Source organism: Galeopterus variegatus, unplaced genomic scaffold (assembly GCF_000696425.1).
Source record: "Galeopterus variegatus unplaced genomic scaffold, G_variegatus-3.0.2 Scaffold1558, whole genome shotgun sequence".
NCBI classification, from domain to species: Eukaryota; Metazoa; Chordata; class Mammalia; order Dermoptera; family Cynocephalidae; genus Galeopterus; species Galeopterus variegatus.
This window is the reverse complement of record NW_007727669.1, coordinates 32,110-52,622: the sequence shown is the minus strand read 5'-3', so window position 1 is coordinate 52,622 and position 20,513 is coordinate 32,110. Positions and strand designations below refer to the sequence as shown.

The following is a 20,513-nucleotide window of genomic DNA, read 5'->3' as shown; positions in this document are numbered from 1 at the left end:
AGGGCCCCCTGACTTCTTTCCTGTGGGGGAGCCCCCCTTTATCTCAGAGAGAGCAGGAAATCCCGTCACCATCAGGTTTGCAGTCCCCACAGGACTGACCACTGAGCTCCCTCCTAGCCTCCCTTTTCACATGTAGACTAGGAAGAGGGTTGGAGCACTGGGTGCTGGTGGCAGGGTAGTTCTGCCTCCCTGAAAAAGGTCCCTGCACTGTTGTTGGTGGCTTGTTTTGGAATGTACTTGGCACCTCTTTGTCCTCAGCTTTGGCCATCAGAAGTCTCCTTCGGGGCCGACCCTGTGGCTCCCTCGGGAGAGTGTGGTGCTGGGAGCGCCAGAGGACGCGGGTTCGGATCCTATATAGGGATGGCCAGTGCACTCACTGGCTGAGCGTGGTGCAGGCGACACCACACCAAGGGTTACAATCCCCTTACTGGTCACACACAAAAAAAAAAAGAAGTCTCCTTTAACATCCTGCCACACCCTGTCACACTTGCGATCACATTGTGAAGCTTGGCCTTTATAGGTGATGGGGTGGGAAGGAGCTGCTGAAAATTAAACAGGAGAATGGCCAGATTGGGTTAGAAAGAGCTCACTCCAGAGGCAGTATGGGGGCCAAGATGGTAGGCAGAAACAGGGCTGTCCTCAGACTGGGCAACTGGCACAAGCACCAGGCCCCGTGTTTCAAGGGCCCCACTTTGGTCCTCCTCTGGCCATGCCCCCTCCCTATGGGGTGAGGACTCTGCAAAGCCAGGAGCCTGTGTCCACCTTCCAGATCACTCCCTAGGTGTCCAGGATTCCAAAATTCCCTGCCAAATGGCCCTGAGAATCCAAGGCCAAGAAGCAGCCAGTGGGGGCTGTTTGCAGACTGTGAACAGGCTGGGGTGCCCACACACATGCAAGTCAGAGCCAGGGCAGGCCAGGAGCCAGCGGCTTCCATTTCTCCTCTTGCCCCCAGCCCTGCAGATGTTAGGGTTTGGACCTGGGGCAGAGACACCCTTAGAGTAGTGGTTTTTCTCATCCTGGAATCACCTGGTGAGCTTTAAAAAGTACTAGAGCCTGGCTCCCAGCCACCCCCATTCTGAGTTGATTGGTCTGAGGCTGGGAGTGAGTTAGGGGTTTAAGTCTCCCCAGGTGGCACTCGTGGGTGACCAGGGTTGAGAGGCATGATGTAAAGATGGCTGCCACAGCCCAGGTCAGAGAGGATGAGGGAAGAGAGGAGGGTATGCACTGGGGAGTGGGGAGGGGTGCTCTGGGGGTCCCCAGGTTTCTGCTTGAGGTGGCCATCACGGAAGAAAGAATGTGGGGAGAGACCTGTGATTGGAGAAGTTGAGCTGAGCTGGGTCTGTACGTGAGGAGTTTGGGATGTTTTTGAGACATCTGTGGGGAGACGTCTACACGGAAGAAAGAATGTGGGGAGAGACCTGTGATTGGAGAAGTTGAGCTGAGCTGGGTCTGTATGTGAGGAGTTTGGGATGTTTTTGAGACATCTGTGGGGAGACGTCTACCAGGCAGTTGGATACGTGCTTGATCCTCAGTTCAGAGGCCTGGGCTGGAGCTAGAGCTGGGAATTACCAGCACATAAGTGGTGGCCAAGGCCACAAACTTGTTTAAGAGTGGAGGGTGTGTAGACCAAAAGGGTAGCTACAATCGTACCCCCAAACTCCACCCTCTGTCTGCAATTCTGTTCCTCTATTCCAGGGCAGGGTTAGTTTTTGCAGTGGGGGCATGTCCACAATTTGGGGGCTGGGGTCCCTAATTAGTTCATCCAGAGCAGGCTGGTTGTGGGAAGACCTAATGACAATGTGTTCTTCTTTTCCTCTCACTCACCCTTGTGCCCCCACTCCCACGCCCCTGTCCACCGCCTCTGTCCTGGCCCCATGCCCTTCTGCCCCTTTTCTCCTCCCACCGGCCCCCACTTTGCTTTGCCTGTCCCCCTTCCCTTCCTGACACCCTTCCACCACCCTCTGCCCCAAGGTGAAGGTCTGGTTCCAGAACCGCCGCACCAAGCAGAAGAAAGACCAGAGCAGAGACCTGGAGAAGCGGGCGTCCGCCTCGGCCTCTGAGGCCTTCGCCACCTCCAACATTCTGCGGCTGCTGGAGCAGGGCCGGCTGCTGTCTGTGCCCAGGGCCCCCAGCCTCCTGGCACTGACACCCGGCCTGCCAGGCCTGCCTGCTGGCCACAGGGGCACCTCCTTGGGTGACCCCAGGAACTCCTCCCCACGCCTCAACCCGCTGCCCTTGGTCTCAGCATCCCCCCCACTGCCACCCCATCTGCCAGCCATCTGCTTTTCCACGGCACCACTGCTGGACCTGCCTGCCAGCTACGAACTAGGCTCCTCTGCCTTTGAACCCTACAGCTGGCTAGAACGGAAAGTAGGCAGCCCTGGCAGTGGCAAGAAAGCTAACACTTAAGACTCCCACCCCCGTGCAACACTGAGTCCCCAAGCACAGCACCCCCCCAGCCTCCTGTGCCCCAGCAGACTGCGGACTGCACTGAGCAGGCCCTGGAGAGGAGGAGTGGCTGCCCTACGCCCCTCCATGCCTGCTGTCCAGCTCAGAGACTCTCGCCAAATGGCCTTGGTCCCGCAGCTTGTGTGTGTGAGTGCAGTGTGCGCGTGTGTGTCTCACTAAAATAAAAGGAAAACAATGACAAGAAGGGAAACAGTCCCCACAGTGCCACCACTCGTCCTCTATCCCTCTGCTCACTGGGAAGGAAAATGGATGAGTCAGGGGACCTCAAATGGGTAGGGGACAGAACTTGGGGTTATGGGGAGTTGAGGCACCCACGTGTGGGTTGACAGGCACCTGCCCCACTCCCGCCTAGTCATCCCAAGGCCCGCAGTAGCAACATCAGTGCTTTCTTTGGTTAAGCATTGTCCTTTGCAAGCTCCTCTTTCAAACAAGAGGTGAACAATGAAAGGTGAGACCAGGATCCTGAGAGAGGGAATCAAAGGTACACCCAGGCAAGACCCACGCTTAGAGAGGGCCTGCCCAACACAGGCACATGCAGCACTTAAAAAAAGTTTTTGTTTTTTTTTTTTGCTCAACAGACTTGTATTTATCTTTTTGTTTTGCAAGAATTGTAGATTTACAGTAAGTCCCAGGCAAGACCCACGCTTAGAGAGGGCCTGCCCAACACAGGCACATGCAGCACTTAAAAAGTTTTTTTTTCTTTTTTTGCTCAACAGACTTGTATTTATCTTTTTGTTTTGCAAGAATTGTAGATTTACAGTAAGCTGCAAAGATAGGACAGAGAAGTCCCTTCACCCAGTTTCCCCCCATGGTCGCACCTTCCACAGCTATAGCACAGCACCAAACCAGGAAACTGACATTGGTACCGTGTGTGTGTATAGCTCCATGTCTTTCAGTCACCCACGTGGATTTGTGGAACCACCACTGCATCAAGATGCAGAACTGTTCCATCACCACAAAGAGGTCCCTTGCAGTACTCCTTTATAGTCACACCCACCCCTGCCCCCAACAGGAGAGTTCTCTGAAAGAATGGGAAATGTGAGCAAGGGACCAGAGACCTGAAGTGGGTCTTGGGGCCAGAGGATGCTGGAGGAGATATCAATTATGTGGGCAGAAAAGACAAGCACAGTTGGCTCCAGTCTGCTCTGAGAAACACAGCAGCTGCTGCTTTGATTTCAAATAGGCTGCCCTGAATCACCCAGAGTGGGGTACTGGGAGACAGGGTCCCTCAACAACTGTGCTTTCAACCTTCCCTCTGCTTGGGTGGTAGAGTTTGGGGAGATGCTTAGAAGTGTGGGAAATCCTGAGTCTGGAATGAGGCATGGGGGTGACTGGGGCAGACCTTGGATTGAGTGGGTCTGGCCACCACCCTGCCTTGCTCAGCAGACCCATGCCACACTCCACTGGCCAGGGGAAAGCACAAGTCCTTTAGCTACCTGGCACGAAGAGGATTCCTGAGAAGCAGTGCCGAGGTCCTGGGTGGAGCACAGGCCAGGCTGGAGACAACAGATTGATTATAACTCCAAATCTTGAGGTACACAATGCATGGACCTCCATTTGTACTTTCTGTCCTGAGTTGAAAATGTCAGGGCAGACCTACTGTATGGGACCCTGGAGGTGAATATAAGAAGGTGAGACAAAGTCCCATGATCAGATGGAGAGAGACCAGCCCTGGATCTCAGGAAGCTCTCAATAGTATAAGATAGAAAGGCTTAAGGAGACCTGGGTCTGATGGAAGAGACCCAGGCTCAGCTTTTGGGGGCTCACAGCTCAGTGGCAGTGATAAGAGGGGCCTCTCCTAAAGGGCATGACATAGGAAAGAGATCAGATGTGTGGTGAAACCAGGGTGCTAGGGAAGACTTCCTGTAGGAGGTGGCACTGAATCTGTCTGGGAAGTGATGCTTTATAGATATTCAAAAAGATGATGATGGACTTGTGGGGGGGAAGAAGTAACCAGCTATAGTCAGGGCAAGAGGTGCAGGGTGCGGGCAGGTTGGGAGGACAGGGAGGACTGAGCAGCCTGGCAGAAATTGGGCATGGGGAGAAGACCAGGAAGAGATGTGGGAGGGGTGTGGGACAGTAGAGAGTGCCTGAAGTTCCAGGGGGAGGAACTGAACTCACTGCAGGTCGGGGGCAGAGGAACAGCCAAGCCCAGAGGTTAGAGAAAGCCAGCCTTCCCTCTGCCCTTCTCTCTTGCCATCCTCCAGCTTTCAGGTTCTGCACAGCCTGAGGTGGGTGGAGGGGGGTGGGGGGAAGCTTCAGAGCCAGAGCACTGGGTTTCCCTGTTTACAGTCAACCCGGGGGAGGAGAGAAGAAGGCAGTGGGAGGAGAGGGGAGGGGTGGCCGCGGGGGCAGGCTGGGCAGCTCTCACCAGCTCCAGCCAGGCCTGGAGTCTTAGAGCTGCTACCAGCAGGCTCAGGCACTCAGCTCCCAGCCCGCCACCACACCATGGCCCTGAAGGTAGACAGCAGGCCCGGGGGGCTCCCCAGCAGTGGCTACGACCTGGGTGCAGCCCAAGAACACATGCAGGCGGTCACCCGAAACTACATCACTCGCCCCCGTGTCAGTGAGTATGACTGCCCAGCGGATGAGGTCGGGGTTGGGGAGCTGGGGGGGCTGCGGGGTCCCCAGGCCCTGCTTCTTGCCTCAGAAAAAGAGAAGGACCCGAGACCTGGGGAGACCCAGCGGGCTCTGGTTCAGTGGGAGTAGTGCATTGGGGCCACCTGAACAAGGGTCCCCACTACAGGTGAAGGATGGAGGACCTGGGGAGCAGCTGTCATCACCCTGATCCTGCACTAAGACCCCAAGTCCAAAGAGGGCTTCCAGCTGCCCCTGAGTGTGCGAGTGTGTGTGTGTGTGTGTGTGTGTGTGTGTGTGAGAAAGAGAGAGAGAGAGAGAGAGAAAGGAATGTGCACCAGAACACTCAGCATGAGGAAGTGCATGATGACGTGTCCTTGGGGTGATGTGTGCAGCAATGTGGAGCATGTGAGCCTTCTCAGCATGAGGACACGGGTGCCCTGCGTGTGTCATGCTGGTGGGTGCACACCATGCATGCACTCTCGGGGAGGGTATCTGTGTGCATAGCAGGTGAGGGCGTGTGCTGGGGGGTGTGGTCCCATCTTGCAGTGGGGAAATGGGTGACTGTGTGTGTGTGCCTGCTGGAAACTCAGGGCCAAGGTGATTGTGCCTGTGTTTGTGCTTGTGTTGCTTTGTGTGTGTGTGTTTGTGCTCACAGGGAGAGCATGTCTGAGTGTGGCAGTGTGTGTGGACAGTTGAGGTGACGGCATGTCCAGGTGGGTGCTGGAGTGTACTCTTGCAGGTTTCAGAAGGGGGCAGCCCTGAATGTGTTCTTCAGGGAGTGGGCCAAGTCCACGTGCCTGGGGCAGAGAACAGAGGCAAGGTCTGGAGGACCAAAGGGAACCCCCCATCTCCTTGTCCAAGGTCACTCTCCCCAGCCTGGCGAGTTCTCAGACAGCCCTGCTCACTGGGTAAACCAGCTCACTGGAGTAAACCAGCCTGACCTGCCCCAACTAAGCAGAGCCAGAGGCTCCTAACAGGCTGTGTAGGGTGAGGGGAAGCGGGCCTGACACAGCTGTGCCTCCTCCTCCTCACCCCCCCTCTGTAGCTATCCAGTCCAATAGAGGAGGAGGAGTGAGCCGAGAGGGCAGGCCCAGGGGCAGGGAAGCGGAGCTCTGGGGCGTAGGGACACCTCCTGAGGCCTGAGGCGGTGCTGAGGGTGGAGCACATTCCAGCTGAGGAGACTCGGTGAGACAGGGTGAGGTCAGGTTTCTCAAGGAGGTCCTGCAGGCTTGTCCCGGGAAGGCGGGGAGAGGATGGGAGGTCCAGATTCTTCCTAGGCCAAAGCGGGGATCACCAAGGCCCAGGAATATTCAGTGACCGGGCCCCCCTTGGTCCAGAGCCCAGGCCTGGAGCCCTGAGCTGGGGTATCTGACTTGCCTGGCTCCATGGTGTGGTCCACACCTGCAGGCTCCCCACTCCCCGCCATAGGCACAGGAGAGCTGCTGGGTGCTGCGTGGGGTGTGGCAGTTGGACCTACATGCTCTGCTTTCCTTCTCCCTGGAATGTGCCTTCCCAGGGACTTTACCCCACAAGCCGCCTTCTCCAGACAGGACCGCCCAGGCCTGGAGCAGCCTCCAGCCTGTGTTCAACCAGCCAGTCCCTTGTTTACAGTCAACATGCCCTGGGCATGTGGGAGAACACCCTGGAGATTCTGATCTAGGCTGGACCCCAGGGGTGACAGTGCCTGCATGTTTGCACACCTATGGTGATGGTGCCTCCAGGTGGCCGCTGCCCAGGTGAATGTGTTCACATCCAACAGCTGACCCAGAGCAAAGGTCAGTGCAGGGGGAGCCCCTCCAGGCTCGGCTCCCACCAGTGCCTTTACTTTTGCTGCGTGAGAATCCTCCACCCCAGGGGCAGGCTGGATTCCCCAGGGTGCTCCTGCTCCTGCAGTGTCTCCCACTCCCCTCCTTCCTGCTTGGGTGACTGAGGGGTTCTCCCCCTGGGGGACATGGACAGGCGCAGGACCTGGGAGGGTTCGGAGACTCCCCAGAGCTGCTACCCTCAGTACATTAGAGGCAGGACTGCTGTGTCCCTTTCCACTCTCCTCCCCCAGGCTGGCCTGCTGCCCTTGGATTTGGAGCACTCCCAGGTTGGAGGACTCTGTACAGACAGAGCTTAGAGGGAGAACTGGGGGGATGGGGGGCTCCAGGGCTGGCCATGGTGGAAGTGAGTCCAAGGCAATTTGAGAAAGCTCCCCTTCTCAAGAAGGGGGACTAAACAGGCCTGAGGGACTAAGGGTGATTTCACTGCAGTGGCTGAGGGAGAGAACTATCCAGAAAGATAGTGGGGTAGAATCAGGATGGGGAATGAACCCTGTGATATCCACCCTGGAAAAGAAGTGTCCCCTTTGCCTCCCACAGAGCTAGAGTCATTCCCCAAGGGCCTTGGCTCCCTCCTGGATGGAGAAGCAGCCGCATGGAGCTTTATCTGGTCCCGAGGGGCAGCAGTGTTGGGGGGTGAACAGCACGAGCCAAGGAAGGACAAGCTGGCAGCCTGGTGGGAGGGATGGAGCCGGATCACATCACCCAGGGGCTTGAGTGCCAAACCACTGGCTTTGCTGCCTCAGTTTCCTTAATTGAAAGGGAGGAGTTAGAGAGAATCCCGCCCTGCAGGGTCTTGGGCTGACTCTAAGAACTATCGGCTTCCGGCCCTGCTCTCCCTCCCCTAATCCCTGCAGCTGGATCAGGGAGGAGGTGCGGGACCTGCTGCCCCGGGCTTGCCCCCACCCTGGCCTCACGCATGGGCGCCTGCCTCTGCCCTCTCCCAGGACGCTGCAGGTGTGGCTGGGCCGGCGCTAATTAGTGGGCCCGCGGGAGCCCCGCTGAGCCTTTGACAGGGAAGGCGGCGGGGAGGAGGGGCGGGGGGGCACTCCGCTGGCCTGCAGTCCAGAGTGCAACCCAAAGTGTCAGCTAGGACAATAGAGAGGGGGTGGGCAGAGCAGCTGGAGGGACTGTCTGCAAAGTCTCTGGAAGGCCCCTTGAGGGAGTGCCCCTCAGGTCTTCTGACGCAGCTCTCTGCCTGCTGCACTGCACCCCCTTCCATCTCCAGGGTTAAGGGGTACATCCCAGGGCTGGGTAGTGGCCATCATCTGTGAGTGCCACAGGATACTGTGCTCAGTTGTTGTGTATCCTAGGAGAAATCAGCGGACATTCTGGGCCTCGGTGTGCCACTCCATGCAGTGGGCACAGGCAGAGTTGGGGCACAAACAAAAGGCCTGCCCTGCAGTCCAGGACGCCTTTGTTGTTCAACCACCACTTCGGCTATGTCCAAACCAGACAGCTTCTAAGAAAAGAACTGGCCTAGTTGGACAGGAAAGATGCAGAGCCCTAGTCTGAGGGGAGAGACACGATTCCTCTAGGGTGCCAGTCTGCAATGTTGTGGGACTTCAGTGGGAAAAGGACTGGGTGGGCTACAGTAGTCAGTCAAGGGCAGGGCCTTGAAGAATGTGAATAGTCCAATGCTGAACAGAAACAGCCACATTAAGTGGACTGTCTGCAATGAAGGCAGTGGAGCAATGTTTTCATCCAGCAACTCTTTATAAAGCCCACCTAGGGTCAGGCACTGAGGCTGCTAGAAGCCCAGGAAGGCGGCTTATAGATGAGCTGGTGAACCACTGAGACCGGGGTGGGGGGTGGGGCTGGGGGGGGATATTTTACCATGTTACTTAGAGACCTCACGCTGGTCACCGTGCAGGCTGGGCTAGGGAGAGGCATCTACCTCCCACCCTGATTCCCAGAGTAGAACTGAGAAGCTGGGTGCACAGAGGGCCTGTGGCCAGCCAGCACTTTGCAGCAGCCCCTGGGCTCCTTCTAGACCAGCCCCTCCTCCTGGGGCAGGGGGGAAGTGGATCCTCTAATCCTCTGTCCTTGTCACCACTCTGCTGTCTCCCCCCACAACCCCTAGTTGCTGGATGTCAGGGTTAATGGGGATTTCACGTGACAGAGGCTGTGAAGTGGGGGGAGCGGGCTGTGAACGAAGGAAGGAAGTTGAAAGACTTGTCTCTGAGGTGGAGGCGGTGGATTTGGAAATGATTCCCTGGGGCTTTCAGGCCTTCAGGCCCCTTCACCTCCCACACCCCACCTTCCTACCCAGCCCACCCACCCTGTCTGTGTCTTTTCACCCTGAGTTCGCTGCTTTCTTCCCCCATCTTGGCCATTTTGGCAGGTCTGGTATTTTCTCTGCGGGGCCAGCAAGATGCCAGCCTCTCCCCGCCCCCATCCCTGCTGGCACAGTCCGTGTCCTCCTCCCTGCCTCTCCGTCCTCCCTCTGCTGGGCTCGCCTGCTCCACTCGGCTCCATTCAGTTCTAGCAATCTGGATAATTTGATCAAAACACCACGTGGGCAGGAGGGAGTGTGTGTGGCTGTTTGGCGACTTTTTTTCATGGGGGGGGGTGATGCCCCAGCCTCTGCCCCCTTCCCTCTCTCACTGGGGGGTCTTCCTATGCCTACCATCCCCCTTAGTCTTATGCATCCTCTTTCTCCTGTCTTCCACCCTCCGTCTTCACAGGGAGATGGCAGGAGGTAGAGGTGTAACCCCCCAGGCTGGGTAACAGGACCCTCATTCGCTTTGGGGACTGGGAAGGTAGGGGTGGCACATCAATTCTGACATGGAAAATACGGGAATGAGCTGATGGGACCAGTTAACACTTTTCATAATTCATCCAACAAATATTTATTGCATGTCTGCCGTATGCCCAGCACCATACTAAGAGGTGGGATACAACAGTGAACACTGCAGACGACACCCCTGCTGTCATGAAGCTGATGTGTCCCTGTACCCGGAAGTGAGCAGAGAGTTTTCTCACCTCTGGGCTGCTCACCTCTGCCAGATGTGCCCGTCCCAGGGCTCTCTGGGGGCTGGCTGGGAGCTCCACTTGACCCCAAAGGCTCAGCTCAAATGGCCCTTCTGCCAGTGCTGCCTGTGTGAGCACCGGGCTGGTCCTCCTTCTCCCGTCCTGTTCTTCCCCTGCATAGCATCCACCGCAGTGTGTCATTGTATTGTTTTCTCTTTGTCCCATTTTAGATCGTAGGCTCTCTTGTGTTAGGTGCCTAGCCTAGTACCTAGAAAGCGTACAGTAGATGTACTTGAAGAAAGGAAGGGAGGAGGGAAGAAGGCAGCAGATCCTCTGCGGAAAGGGGAGTGGGGAGTAAAGAGCAGCCTGGGCCTGAGCACCTAGTGCATGGAAGATCTTCCAGGGAGAGGCTGTGGGAGTCTTTAGAGGAGGCTGAGGAGCAGCCCAAGAGGTGGGTGAGGCTCCCCCAGGGCTTCAAGAGGAGAGTGCATCCAGGTTCTGGCCAAATGTGCTCAGGAGCTGGAGACAGATTTGGAGTGAGGGATGTTTTTAAGATAGGAGGTACCAGAGCTTGCTCGATAGGAAGGCTACAGAGAGAGGAGGCAGCTCTGGCCCTTCATCTCATGGAGGAGTAATCTCTAGGGCTTGGTGTCTGGTGCGGGGGCAGGACGAGACTGGCATCAGATGGCAGGTGGGACACCTCCTTCCCAGGAGTAGGATGGAAGGGGAGCACAGCTGAGGTGAAGCGGGTCTGTGGGTGGGCCGAGGGCAGGGAGGGGAGAGAATCCCCTGCCTGCGCCAAAGCCCATGTAGTAGAACTTATCTTCTCCTGCTCTCCTTGAGCCCCCGAGTTTTCCACGCCCTTGGAAGGTCCTTGCAAAGATCCGTGCAAGAATCACCTGGCCCAGTCGGTCTTCCTGGTTCAAGTTCTGATGAAAAGAACTTAGATCAAACAAAAATAAGGGGTGTGAGCACAGATGATGCCCAGACCGAGGAGGCATGGACTAGGGGATTTGGGTTTCTCTTTGGCCAGGGTGGCTTGGGGACAGGTTGGCCCGGAAGCATGAGAGGTAGTGAGCTGAGAGCCAGTGAGGTCTAGTGGGAAGCCCAGGCTAAGGTCCCAGGCCCGGCATTGCCACAGATGTCCTGTGTGATCCTGGGCAAGGCTTTCCACCCTTCTGTTCCCCATTTTCCTCACCTGTGAAAAGAGGGGTTGGCTCACTGTCCCCTCTGAGGTCCTGCCAGCCTGTCACCAGCAACCTCACAGACACCCCCTCCCATCTTGCTTTGCCAAGTGACTTCATCTCACCTCAGAAAAGGGCTATGGCACCCCAGGCCTATGAGCAAGGGACTGTCCCAGGGTCCCTCGGCTAGCCCTTAACAGAACAAAAACTAAGCTTCTTCTATCGGAGCCCCTGACACTGGAGTTAGAAAGCATTTCTTGATATCTTACCTAATCCCACCCGATAAACTGAGTCTTAAGTGGGTCTAAGTGTAAGTAGGTCTTTCCAGCCACCAAGTCTGCTGACATTCCACTTGTTCCTCCATCATTTTCACTCCCTCCCCTCCCTCAGCACCCAGGGAGCCAGGGGAGTCCAGGAGCCTCCTAGCAAGGACTCGCCAGGGCCTTGTGGTGAGAGCAGAGGCCCTGTTTGGTTTTTCCTAGTGATGCCTGCATGGCCCTAAACACACACACACACAGCTCCATCGGTGTGGGGTGAATGGAAGGAAAAGTGGTCCTGGGGAGGAGCAGAGGAGAGCACTTCTCAGCAACAACGGGGGTCCAGATGCTTTTGGAAAATGTTGTGAGTCAGAGAGGAGGGAGTGGGGAGGCAGGGGTGAGGCCAGAGGGGAAGCAGCCTCGGGATGAGAAAGGCCTCTGCGGGGCTGGGGAGGACTCTGAGGAGGCCTCTGCCCTGGCCTGGCCCTCCCCCAGCCTCCTGCAGGTGTCCGAGGCAGCGGGGGCCCTGCGGGCAGGGGCATGACCCTTACAGCAATGGTGGCTGGCCCTGTCACAGCTAATGACCCTGATGGCCCAGGCTGGGGAGGAGGTAGGGGGTGCCTAGAGGGAGGGAAGGCAGACGATGCCTCTATGTGTTTTTGTGTGTGTGTGTGTCCTAGAGGCAGAGTGTGTGTGTGTGTGTGTGTGTGAGATTCATGGAGGCAGAGTGTGTGTCTGTGTGTGTCATGGAGGTAGAGTGTGTATGTCTGTCTGTCTTAGAGGCAGAGTGTGAGTGTGTGTGAGTGTGTGTGTGAAGGGGTGTCTGAGAGGTGAGACCCTCACCTACCCTCTGCCCCTCCTCCAGCCTATAGGACTGTGTGCAGTGTCAATGGACCCCTGGTGGTGCTGGACCAGGTCAAGGTAAGACTCTTCCCTAGCACCAAGGCCAAATCCCAGGGCTCTGCTTCCCCTCACAGGATTTCTACATTGCCCTTCCCCTAGATGGCCCCTCATGGGCCTGCTCTGCTCTTTCTAACCCTGGTCACCCACTCCCGCATTCTCCCTCCCTAGCTGTCTCCCCAGCCCTCCAAAGTTTCCTCTTCCTGTTCAGTGGGGGATGTAAACACCCCATGGAGGCCCAGCTCTGGGCTTGGGAAACCTGCTTCCACCACTGATAAGCTGGCAGATCCAGGCCTGTTTTGCCTCCCTTCCTCAAAGGCTGGCCTCTCCCCACCTGCAACTCTCACGGGGTCTTTTAAAGGGGAAGAGGAGGCAGAGGCAGGTCAATGCCAGCGAACATTTCTGGGGAGCTTGATGGTTTCCAAAGGCCTTGGGAGTGTCCCAGTCTCAGAACCAGCAACATGGGTGGGATGGGAAGTGGGTGCCATAGAAGGAAAACGGGATGTGGAGACTGCAGGAACATGGCAGACACTGGCAGTGTTTTGAGTCCTGGGGTTGGGGGTTCTAGAGTCATAAAGAGCCCTGTAAAGGCCCGAGATCATGCTGCTGTCTTCCCTCCACCAACTGGTTCCAATTCCCCAGCCTCCCATCCCACCCCCAGCCAAGCACACTGGAAACCTGGGTGCCCCCCTTGACCCCTGTGGCCCTGCACCCCACATCTGCCAGTGCCCATGTTCTGTGGCTCTCTCCTACCCCACTGCTACCTTGTTATAGCAACGGCCTCTGGGCCCCCAGCCTGGCAGCCTCCCATCCTCTCTCCGTGCTGCAGCCATTCAGACCTGACCCATCCACCCTCCACTTCAAATTCACCTGGGCTCCCCAATGCTTTTGCCTTCCAGGCCTTTCCTGTAAGGGTCCCTCATACCTTTCCACCCTTGTCACTCTGCCTCCCCCATTTAGAAACCCACAGTCTCTGCATGGAGTTGCCATTTGATATCTCTTGGCCTCCCAGGCTACCCTTCTCCCTGTTCCCTCCCTCTGACTCATCCCAAGGCTGAGTGGTCACCTTCTGGAAGCCTCTCCCAGCCCCACGGGGAATTGAACCTTTCCCTCCTCTCCACTTCTGTAGTCTTATTGGCAGCATCCCTTCAGGGATTTGACCATAGGTCTCCTCCCTGTCCCCTCCCGCCTACATACACAGATACCCCACACACACACAGATACCGTGTCCTTCTATTGGGCATGGGCTGTGTTTCACTAATCCTTAGCTCCAGGAGCCCAACATAGCACTTTCCTGAACACTCAGGCTACTGTAGGTGCTCAGTATATGTTTGTTCAAAGCAAGGGTAAGTAAATGAATGAGATGAATAAATGAATGAGTGGATGTGACCAGAATAGATATGCATAGAATGACCAGACATGGACCTGTCAAAACCTGAGCCGACTCTATTAAAGAAATCAGATAGATTCCAAGTTCATATGTACATTACTGCTTGACCCACTCACGGGGGGCACCCTGGAAGTATGGCTGAGTAGTTAAATGTGGTACACTGGGGTCGGGTAGTCTGACTCTGACTTCTTGAGCTTTAATCCCAGCTCCATCCCAGTCTTTCCTACTAGCTACCTGTCAATCCTAGACCAGCAGCATCAGCACCACCTGGGAACTTGTTAGAAACACAAATTCTTGGGCTCCACCTCAGACTGACAGAATCAAACTGTGGGGTGGGGCCCAGAAGTCTGTTCTCACAAGCCCTTCAAGTGATCTGATGCTCCCTGAAGCTTGAGAACCATCTATCTAGGATTTTAAATCCCAGTCTCCTTATCTGTTAGATGATAATAGGGTGTTTGTGAGGATCAAATCAGATAAACGTGTTATTAATTTCCCCTTGAGAAATGCCAGCAATAGCTCTTTCTGGAATGCAGGAATGCTAATAAGCCTGATTAAACAGCTGGTGCCATTTCCTGACACCCCCCTCCCCACCCCACCATGACTTCTACCACACCTGTCAGTCTACAAGGGACCGGGTGTGGTATGGACAGTCAGTACTTATGCAGGTGTTCATTTCCTCAGTTGTAAAATAGGGCTGGAGTTCACCCCACCATGACTTCTACCACACCTGTCAGTCTACAAGGGACCGGGTGCGGTATGGACAGTCAGTACTTATGCAGGTGTTCATTTCCTCAGTTGTAAAATAGGGCTGGAGTAGGAAACCAGAACTAGAGCCCCAGAGCTATGGTTCTGTGATTATTGGGGCATCTGTAACTCTGGCAGAGCAAAATAACTGGGTGGTGGAGGCACCCAGAGAACCTGAGGTTTCAGAAGAAGAAGAGGAATGGGTAGTTGACGGTCTCATAAGTTCAGGAGAAGGAGAAGGCACCTCTGTTCATACCTCTCCACTGCCCCACATGCCTTTCCCCTTTCCAGAGTCACTTGGACAAAATGCCACAATCCTGTCTCTACAGCGCCACCTTCTGCCAGCACTGCATCACACAGGCAATTACTCTTCCTACTTCCCACCTTCCCAAATGGAAAAACATGTTGGGGAGAAATTTTGTGTAGAGGTTCTCAGCCCAGGAAATAAAGGCCTTGACATTGTATGCAAACTTCTGAAGGTCTGTATGCATGTTCCTGTGCATTGTTTTGGGGGGAGTTTCCACAGTTTCATCTGATTTTCCAGGGTCTATGACCCAGAAAAGGCCAAATCTCTGATTTGTAAAGTGTGAAACTGACTCTACTAGATGGTGAAACACCTGCATCCCAGCCCTAAGCTCACAAAAGTGCACTTACACACTATCAAATGCTCACATAACTTCACATTCACATGCCCTCACATATAACACACGCTCATGTGCTCACACACTCTCAAACTCACACATAAGTCACAGCAAGCACTAAAGAGGGATCTGGGTACTGACATCCACCTGCCTGGGTGTTCTAGAGAGATTTCACTAGAGCCATGTTCTCAAATTGAACATAACATCAGAATCCCCTGGAGGGCTTATTCATGCACAGATTGCTGGACCCCACCCCGAAGTTCTGATTCAGTAGATCTGGGTTGGGGCCCAAGAATTTGCATTTCTAACAAGTTCCAGGTGATGCCGATGCTGCTGGTCTGGGGACCACACTTTGAGAACTACTGCTCTAGAGGATCTTCCAACTGCAGTATTCTATGATTCAAACTGATCCTAATTTGAGACTTGGAGTAAGCACTCACCCACCAGACTTGATTTTAAATGTCTGTGGCTGCTTTCAAAAGAGCGTGCATCAGCTCTGAAGGCAGTTCCCAAGAGGAGTTCCCAAACCACCCTGGCCATTGTCGGCAGGAGAGGCCTTGGAGGCCAGCACTCCCCTGACAGGAACTCCCCAGGCCTCCACGTGGACCCAGCAGCTCCCTGTGTCTGGCCCCTTGCTGGATGAGAACTTAGTTGAATCTCCAGCACAGGGGATGGGCTGTACTGAACCATCCCTGCTTCCTGCAATCTCCTTAGTAACCAACAGTGAGAGTTGATAAGATCACTCTTGCTCAGTATGTGGCTGTGAAACAGGACTCCCTGGAGTATACTGTTGTACACTGGAAAACACACACACACACACACACACACACACACTCTGAGACCGGTTTTCTCTTCCTAGAGGATTCCAGACTTCGCACCCTCCATGCCTGGATGTGATGTGCCTGACGATTCTTCTCATGTCTGACAGTAATCTTTCGGGGACACACGACACACCACCTCCCTCACCCGCATAAAAATGGCCACTGTTTATCATCCCACTGCCTGTGTTTTTTCCTTTTTTCCTCCAGTTTTTTGTTTGCTTGCTTGCTTTGACGGCAGGCCAGTACAGGGATTGAACCCCAGACAGTGGTGGTATCTGCACCATGCTTTAACCAACTGCACTAACCAGCCAGCTCTCCACTGCCTGCTTTTTATTGGGCCCATTGCCTGACTTCTTTTGGGCCTACTCTGGCTTGTGCTCTGTCCAGCAATTTTCCTCCTGAAGTTAACAGTGCACTGTCACCTCCGGTGGCGTGACAGTGAAGCTAGTGGCCGTTGCAGATAGAGAGACAGACCCCCGCAGCGTGGGGGAGGAAAGGGAGCCGGCACTGCAGTCCCACCCCCGCCACCCAGCTCTCTGTGTCCTTGCCCTTGGGCTCCCTCTTGTGGTCGAGGACCCACGACAGCTGGGCATTAGCACCTTCCTCCCACCTCAGAGCATTCATTCCTCTTGGGGCTGGACTCCTGTTGAGGGCCCCCAGTTCACAAGGGGTGGTTTAGAAAAGAACAAGGTCACCTTCCTGGCATCTTCTTCACAGGACAAGGAGGGCCTCGAGCCAGAGCTTCCTTCGGTGATTGTCAGAGCTGCAAAACCTCTAGTCTCGAGTTCAACCCCAGCAGGGGTGCCCTGGGGGAGTCTCCTCTACCCTGGTCACAGCTTGTTGAGGAATTGTGCCAACTGTCCCTCCCCCCAGGTCCTTAAGATCACCACCAGTCTGTGATCAGAAGGGCATACAACGATAGCAATGATGGTGATAACCGCCTGCACTATGTAAACAGGTCCCCAAATTTTATTACATTTTGATTAGAAAAATAACACATGCTCCTTGTAATTAGTGAAACAAAGAAAAGACACGTAAAGTTAGCTATCTGCCCCTAGCCGCTTTATTCCCAGTCCCTGAGATGACGGATGTAAAGACCCTGCTGTGTATGTCAAGCACGGGCAGATACGCACATTAGAGGTTTATGTTGGTGTTTGTCTCTTGGTATCAAGGATTCCCCTCGTGTCGGTAGATACACATTTTACTCATTCTGTTGAATAGTGACATAGCAGGCCATAACGGGGAGGTACTGTGATTTAATCAATAGTCCCATTATTGATAGGCATTCAGCATGTTTCCAGGTGTTGCTATTAAAAATAGTACAGCAATATATATCCCTTTTATACTGATGCTTTTGTTGCCGTAGGATAGATTCCTGGAAATGGAATTGCTGGTTCAAAGAGCATTTTTATTTTTAAATAGATATTGACAATTGGGGGCAAGATTGCTTACCCAGTAGTTCATATTCTCTCCACCTGAGTATGAGGGGACCCACTTCCCAACATCCTTCCAGCCCTGAGTATGTTCTCTCCTGTCATTTCGCCTATCTGGTAGGTGAAAGCTAGTGCTGTACTGTGAGGTTTTTTGCATTTCTCGGATGACTACAGAAATTGAACATCTGTGTATTTGTTTATCACATATATGTTTATCACAAAATCTCCTACATATTGAGTTGTGAGAGCTCTTTATTTATTGTTCCCAGGCCATCTTTTGCCTCTTTATTTTGTAAATGGTGTCTTTGCCATACAGAAATATCAAATGTTTTTATAATAAAATATTTCTATTTTTTTGTTTATGGCTTCTGAATTTCTTGTCTTGATTATTTGTCTTTTATCTGGATTATTCAGAAAGAAAGGATAGAAAAGCTCTCCCAGTATTTTTTTTTAACTGTTTTTGCTTTATATTTAAATATTTTATATGCCTGGAATGTATTTGTATTCAGATGTGGTTATCTTTTTTTTTTTTTTTTTGTCTTTTTTCCGTGTCCAGCAACGGATCGCAACCCTCAGTGTTGCCCCCGTACCGGACCGGGAACCGGCAACGGGATTGTAACCCTCGGCGTTGCTCCCGCGCCTCGCTCAGCCAGTGAGCGGGAACCGGTCTGTATGCGGGATCCGAACCCTCGGGCGGGAGCGCCGCCGCGCTTCCCAAGCGGCGCACTATCCAGTGCGCCACCGGGCCGGCCCTGATGTGGTTATCTTCTAAATAGATACCCAATTATGTTAGCACCATGTGTTCAACAAATTCTATTTTTCTCTGTGAATTAATATGTCACACTTTGTCTTACAACAGTCCTGTAAAATCTAGAATCTGTTTCTGGACACTCTAGTCTGTCCCACTAATCCATTTGTCTGCCTTACATCAGTTTACTGCTTGACTTCAATAGCTTTATACATTGTTTAATATCTGATAAGACGAGTCATCTATCCCTGATCTGTTCCATAACTCTTTTTGGCAATTCTCAAACATTCATATGAACTTTAAAGTTATTTTATTAAATTCCAAAAGAAAGAATAATCCACAGGGGATGGATTGATCTATATACTTTTAAAAGGATTTATACTTTTATGATAGTAAATGATTCTATCTTGGAAGACAATATTGTTCTCCATTTGTTCAGGGTTTATGTTCTTCGATAACATTTTATTCTTTTCTTGTACCTTTCTTGTTATATTTATGTCCAGCTATTTTACGGGTTTTGGCCCTATTGTGGATGGGATGTTTTTCTCCATTGCCTCCTAGTTGTTGCTACAATAGAAAAAAGATTGATCTTTATATACGTGTCTTGTATACAGCCGAATTACCTTATTCATCCTCACAGGTTTTTTGTTTTGTTTGTTTTTTAAACCAGAACCTCTTGGGTTTTTCTAGATGTAAATATCATCTACAAATAAATGGAATTATTTCTCCTTTTCCACTGGCATACTTTTATTTTACTTTTTATTTTGAAACAATTTCGGTTTTATAAAAAGTTGCAAAAAATAGTAAAAGGAACATCCATATATCCAACTGTTAATATCCCATTTGTCATTTGCTCGATGTGTGTGAATGTGTGTGTACACAATTTTTTTCTATGAAATTAAGTTATACCCAAATACTCCAATGTGTTTTTTCACAGAACAATGATATTCTTTTACATAATCACAGTAGAATCACCAGCTTTAGAAATTTTTCCTGATACAATCCTTTTATCTAATCTACCATCCATATTCCAATTTACCAGCTGACCTAGCAAGGTCTTTTAGGACATTTTTCCCCTTCCAGTAAAGGATCCAGCTTAGAGTCAGGTATTTCACTTAATCATCATGTCGATTTAGCCTCCTATAATCTGGAACATTTCCACAGCCTTACTTTGGCATTTTTGAAGAATATAGTCCCCTGCCACCACCACCTTTAAAAAAAAAATAGAATGTTCTCCATTTATGTTTATATTTATTGGTATTTTCTGTGTGTGTTATTGTATAAACTAAACTTCCAAGACAATATTAAGTAACAATGGTGATCAGGTATCTCTGTATGTTGCTGATTTTTAGGGGAAATGGAAATGGCTTTAGCATTTCACCATTTACAAGGATGTTGATTCTGGTTTTGGTAAATAGTTTAGTGTTCAAGTAGTTGCCTTTCATTCCTGTTTTACACAGAATTGTATTAGAATTCATAGAATTGAATTTAATCAAAAGCCTTTTGGCTCCTATTTTCATAATCCTATAGGGTTCTTCTCTTGATCTTTTTGTTTGTTTTGGTGGCTGGTTGGTACTGGGATCTGAACCCTTGACCTTGGTGTTACCAACACTATGCTCTAACCAACTGAGCTAACAGGCCAGCCCTCTTCTTTTAATTTGTATTAACAAACTCCCTATTATTATGAGTTACGTTGTCAAATATTCACAAATTTCCTAGTGTTGATTGCTTTAGCCTTGCATTCTTGGAATAAACCCTACTTGGTCATACTTGTTTATTTATTTAATATAATAAACTAATAGTTTATTTGGAATTTCTGCATCTATACTAATAAGAGAAATTGGTCTGTAGTTTTCTTTTGGGTACTATCTTTATTGGATTTGGGGATTGGGAAGCTTTCTGCTTGAAAGTTTTGTTTCTGGGCCGAGCCCGTGGCACACTCAGGAGAGTGCGGCGCTGGGAGTGCAGCAGCGCTCCCGCCGTGGGTTCGGATCCTATATAGGGATGGCCAGTGCGCTCACTGGCTGAGCGTGGTGCAGCCAGAGCCCGTGGCGCACTCGGGAGAGTGCGGTGCTGGGAGTGCAGCAGCGCTCCTGCCGTGGGTTCGGATCCTATACAGGGATGGCCAGTGCACTCACTGGCTGAGCGTGGTGCAGCCAGTCTCAAAAAAAAAAAAGAAAGAAAGAAAGTTTTGTTTCTTTCTAATCTTTATTCATTTTATTTTTCTGTTCTTATTACTTTGGCTAGTTCCTCCAGTATAATGCTGAGTAGAATGATGACAGCAGGCATTCTTGTTTTGTTCCTAATTTTAAAGGGAATGCTCTATGTATCATATCATTGAACATAATATTTTCTGTAGGTTTTTTTGAGGATACCCTTTTTGGAATTAAGAAATTTCCCTTTTATTCTCTGTGTTCAAAGAGTAGTTTTTGGGCCGGCCCGGTGGCGCACTGCTACAGTGCGCCACTTGAGAGCGCAGCGGTGCTCCCGCCGAGGGTTCAGATCCCACATACAGACCGGTTCCCGCTCACTGGCTGAGCGAGGTGCGGG

At 52.2% G+C, this 20,513-nt stretch overlaps 2 protein-coding genes across 2 annotated transcripts in view; both read left to right on the top strand.

The window, feature by feature from the left end:
- The window catches only part of VAX2 (ventral anterior homeobox 2), a 31,720-nt gene extending 29,061 nt beyond the window's left edge, over positions 1-2,659 (top strand). Inside the window, exon 3 of the mRNA XM_008577650.1 lies at positions 1,972-2,659. Within this exon, the coding sequence (XP_008575872.1) occupies positions 1,972-2,409 (438 nt within the window). The 3' untranslated portion in view covers positions 2,410-2,659. The remainder of the gene's footprint in view (positions 1-1,971) is intronic.
- Positions 2,660-4,827: 2,168 nt separating this feature from the next.
- The window catches only part of ATP6V1B1 (ATPase, H+ transporting, lysosomal 56/58kDa, V1 subunit B1), a 27,362-nt gene continuing 11,676 nt past the window's right edge, over positions 4,828-20,513 (top strand). The window contains exons 1-2 of the mRNA XM_008577649.1: positions 4,828-5,035; positions 12,152-12,207. Coding sequence (XP_008575871.1) covers positions 4,918-5,035; positions 12,152-12,207 — 174 coding nt within the window. The 5' untranslated portion in view covers positions 4,828-4,917. The remainder of the gene's footprint in view (positions 5,036-12,151; positions 12,208-20,513) is intronic.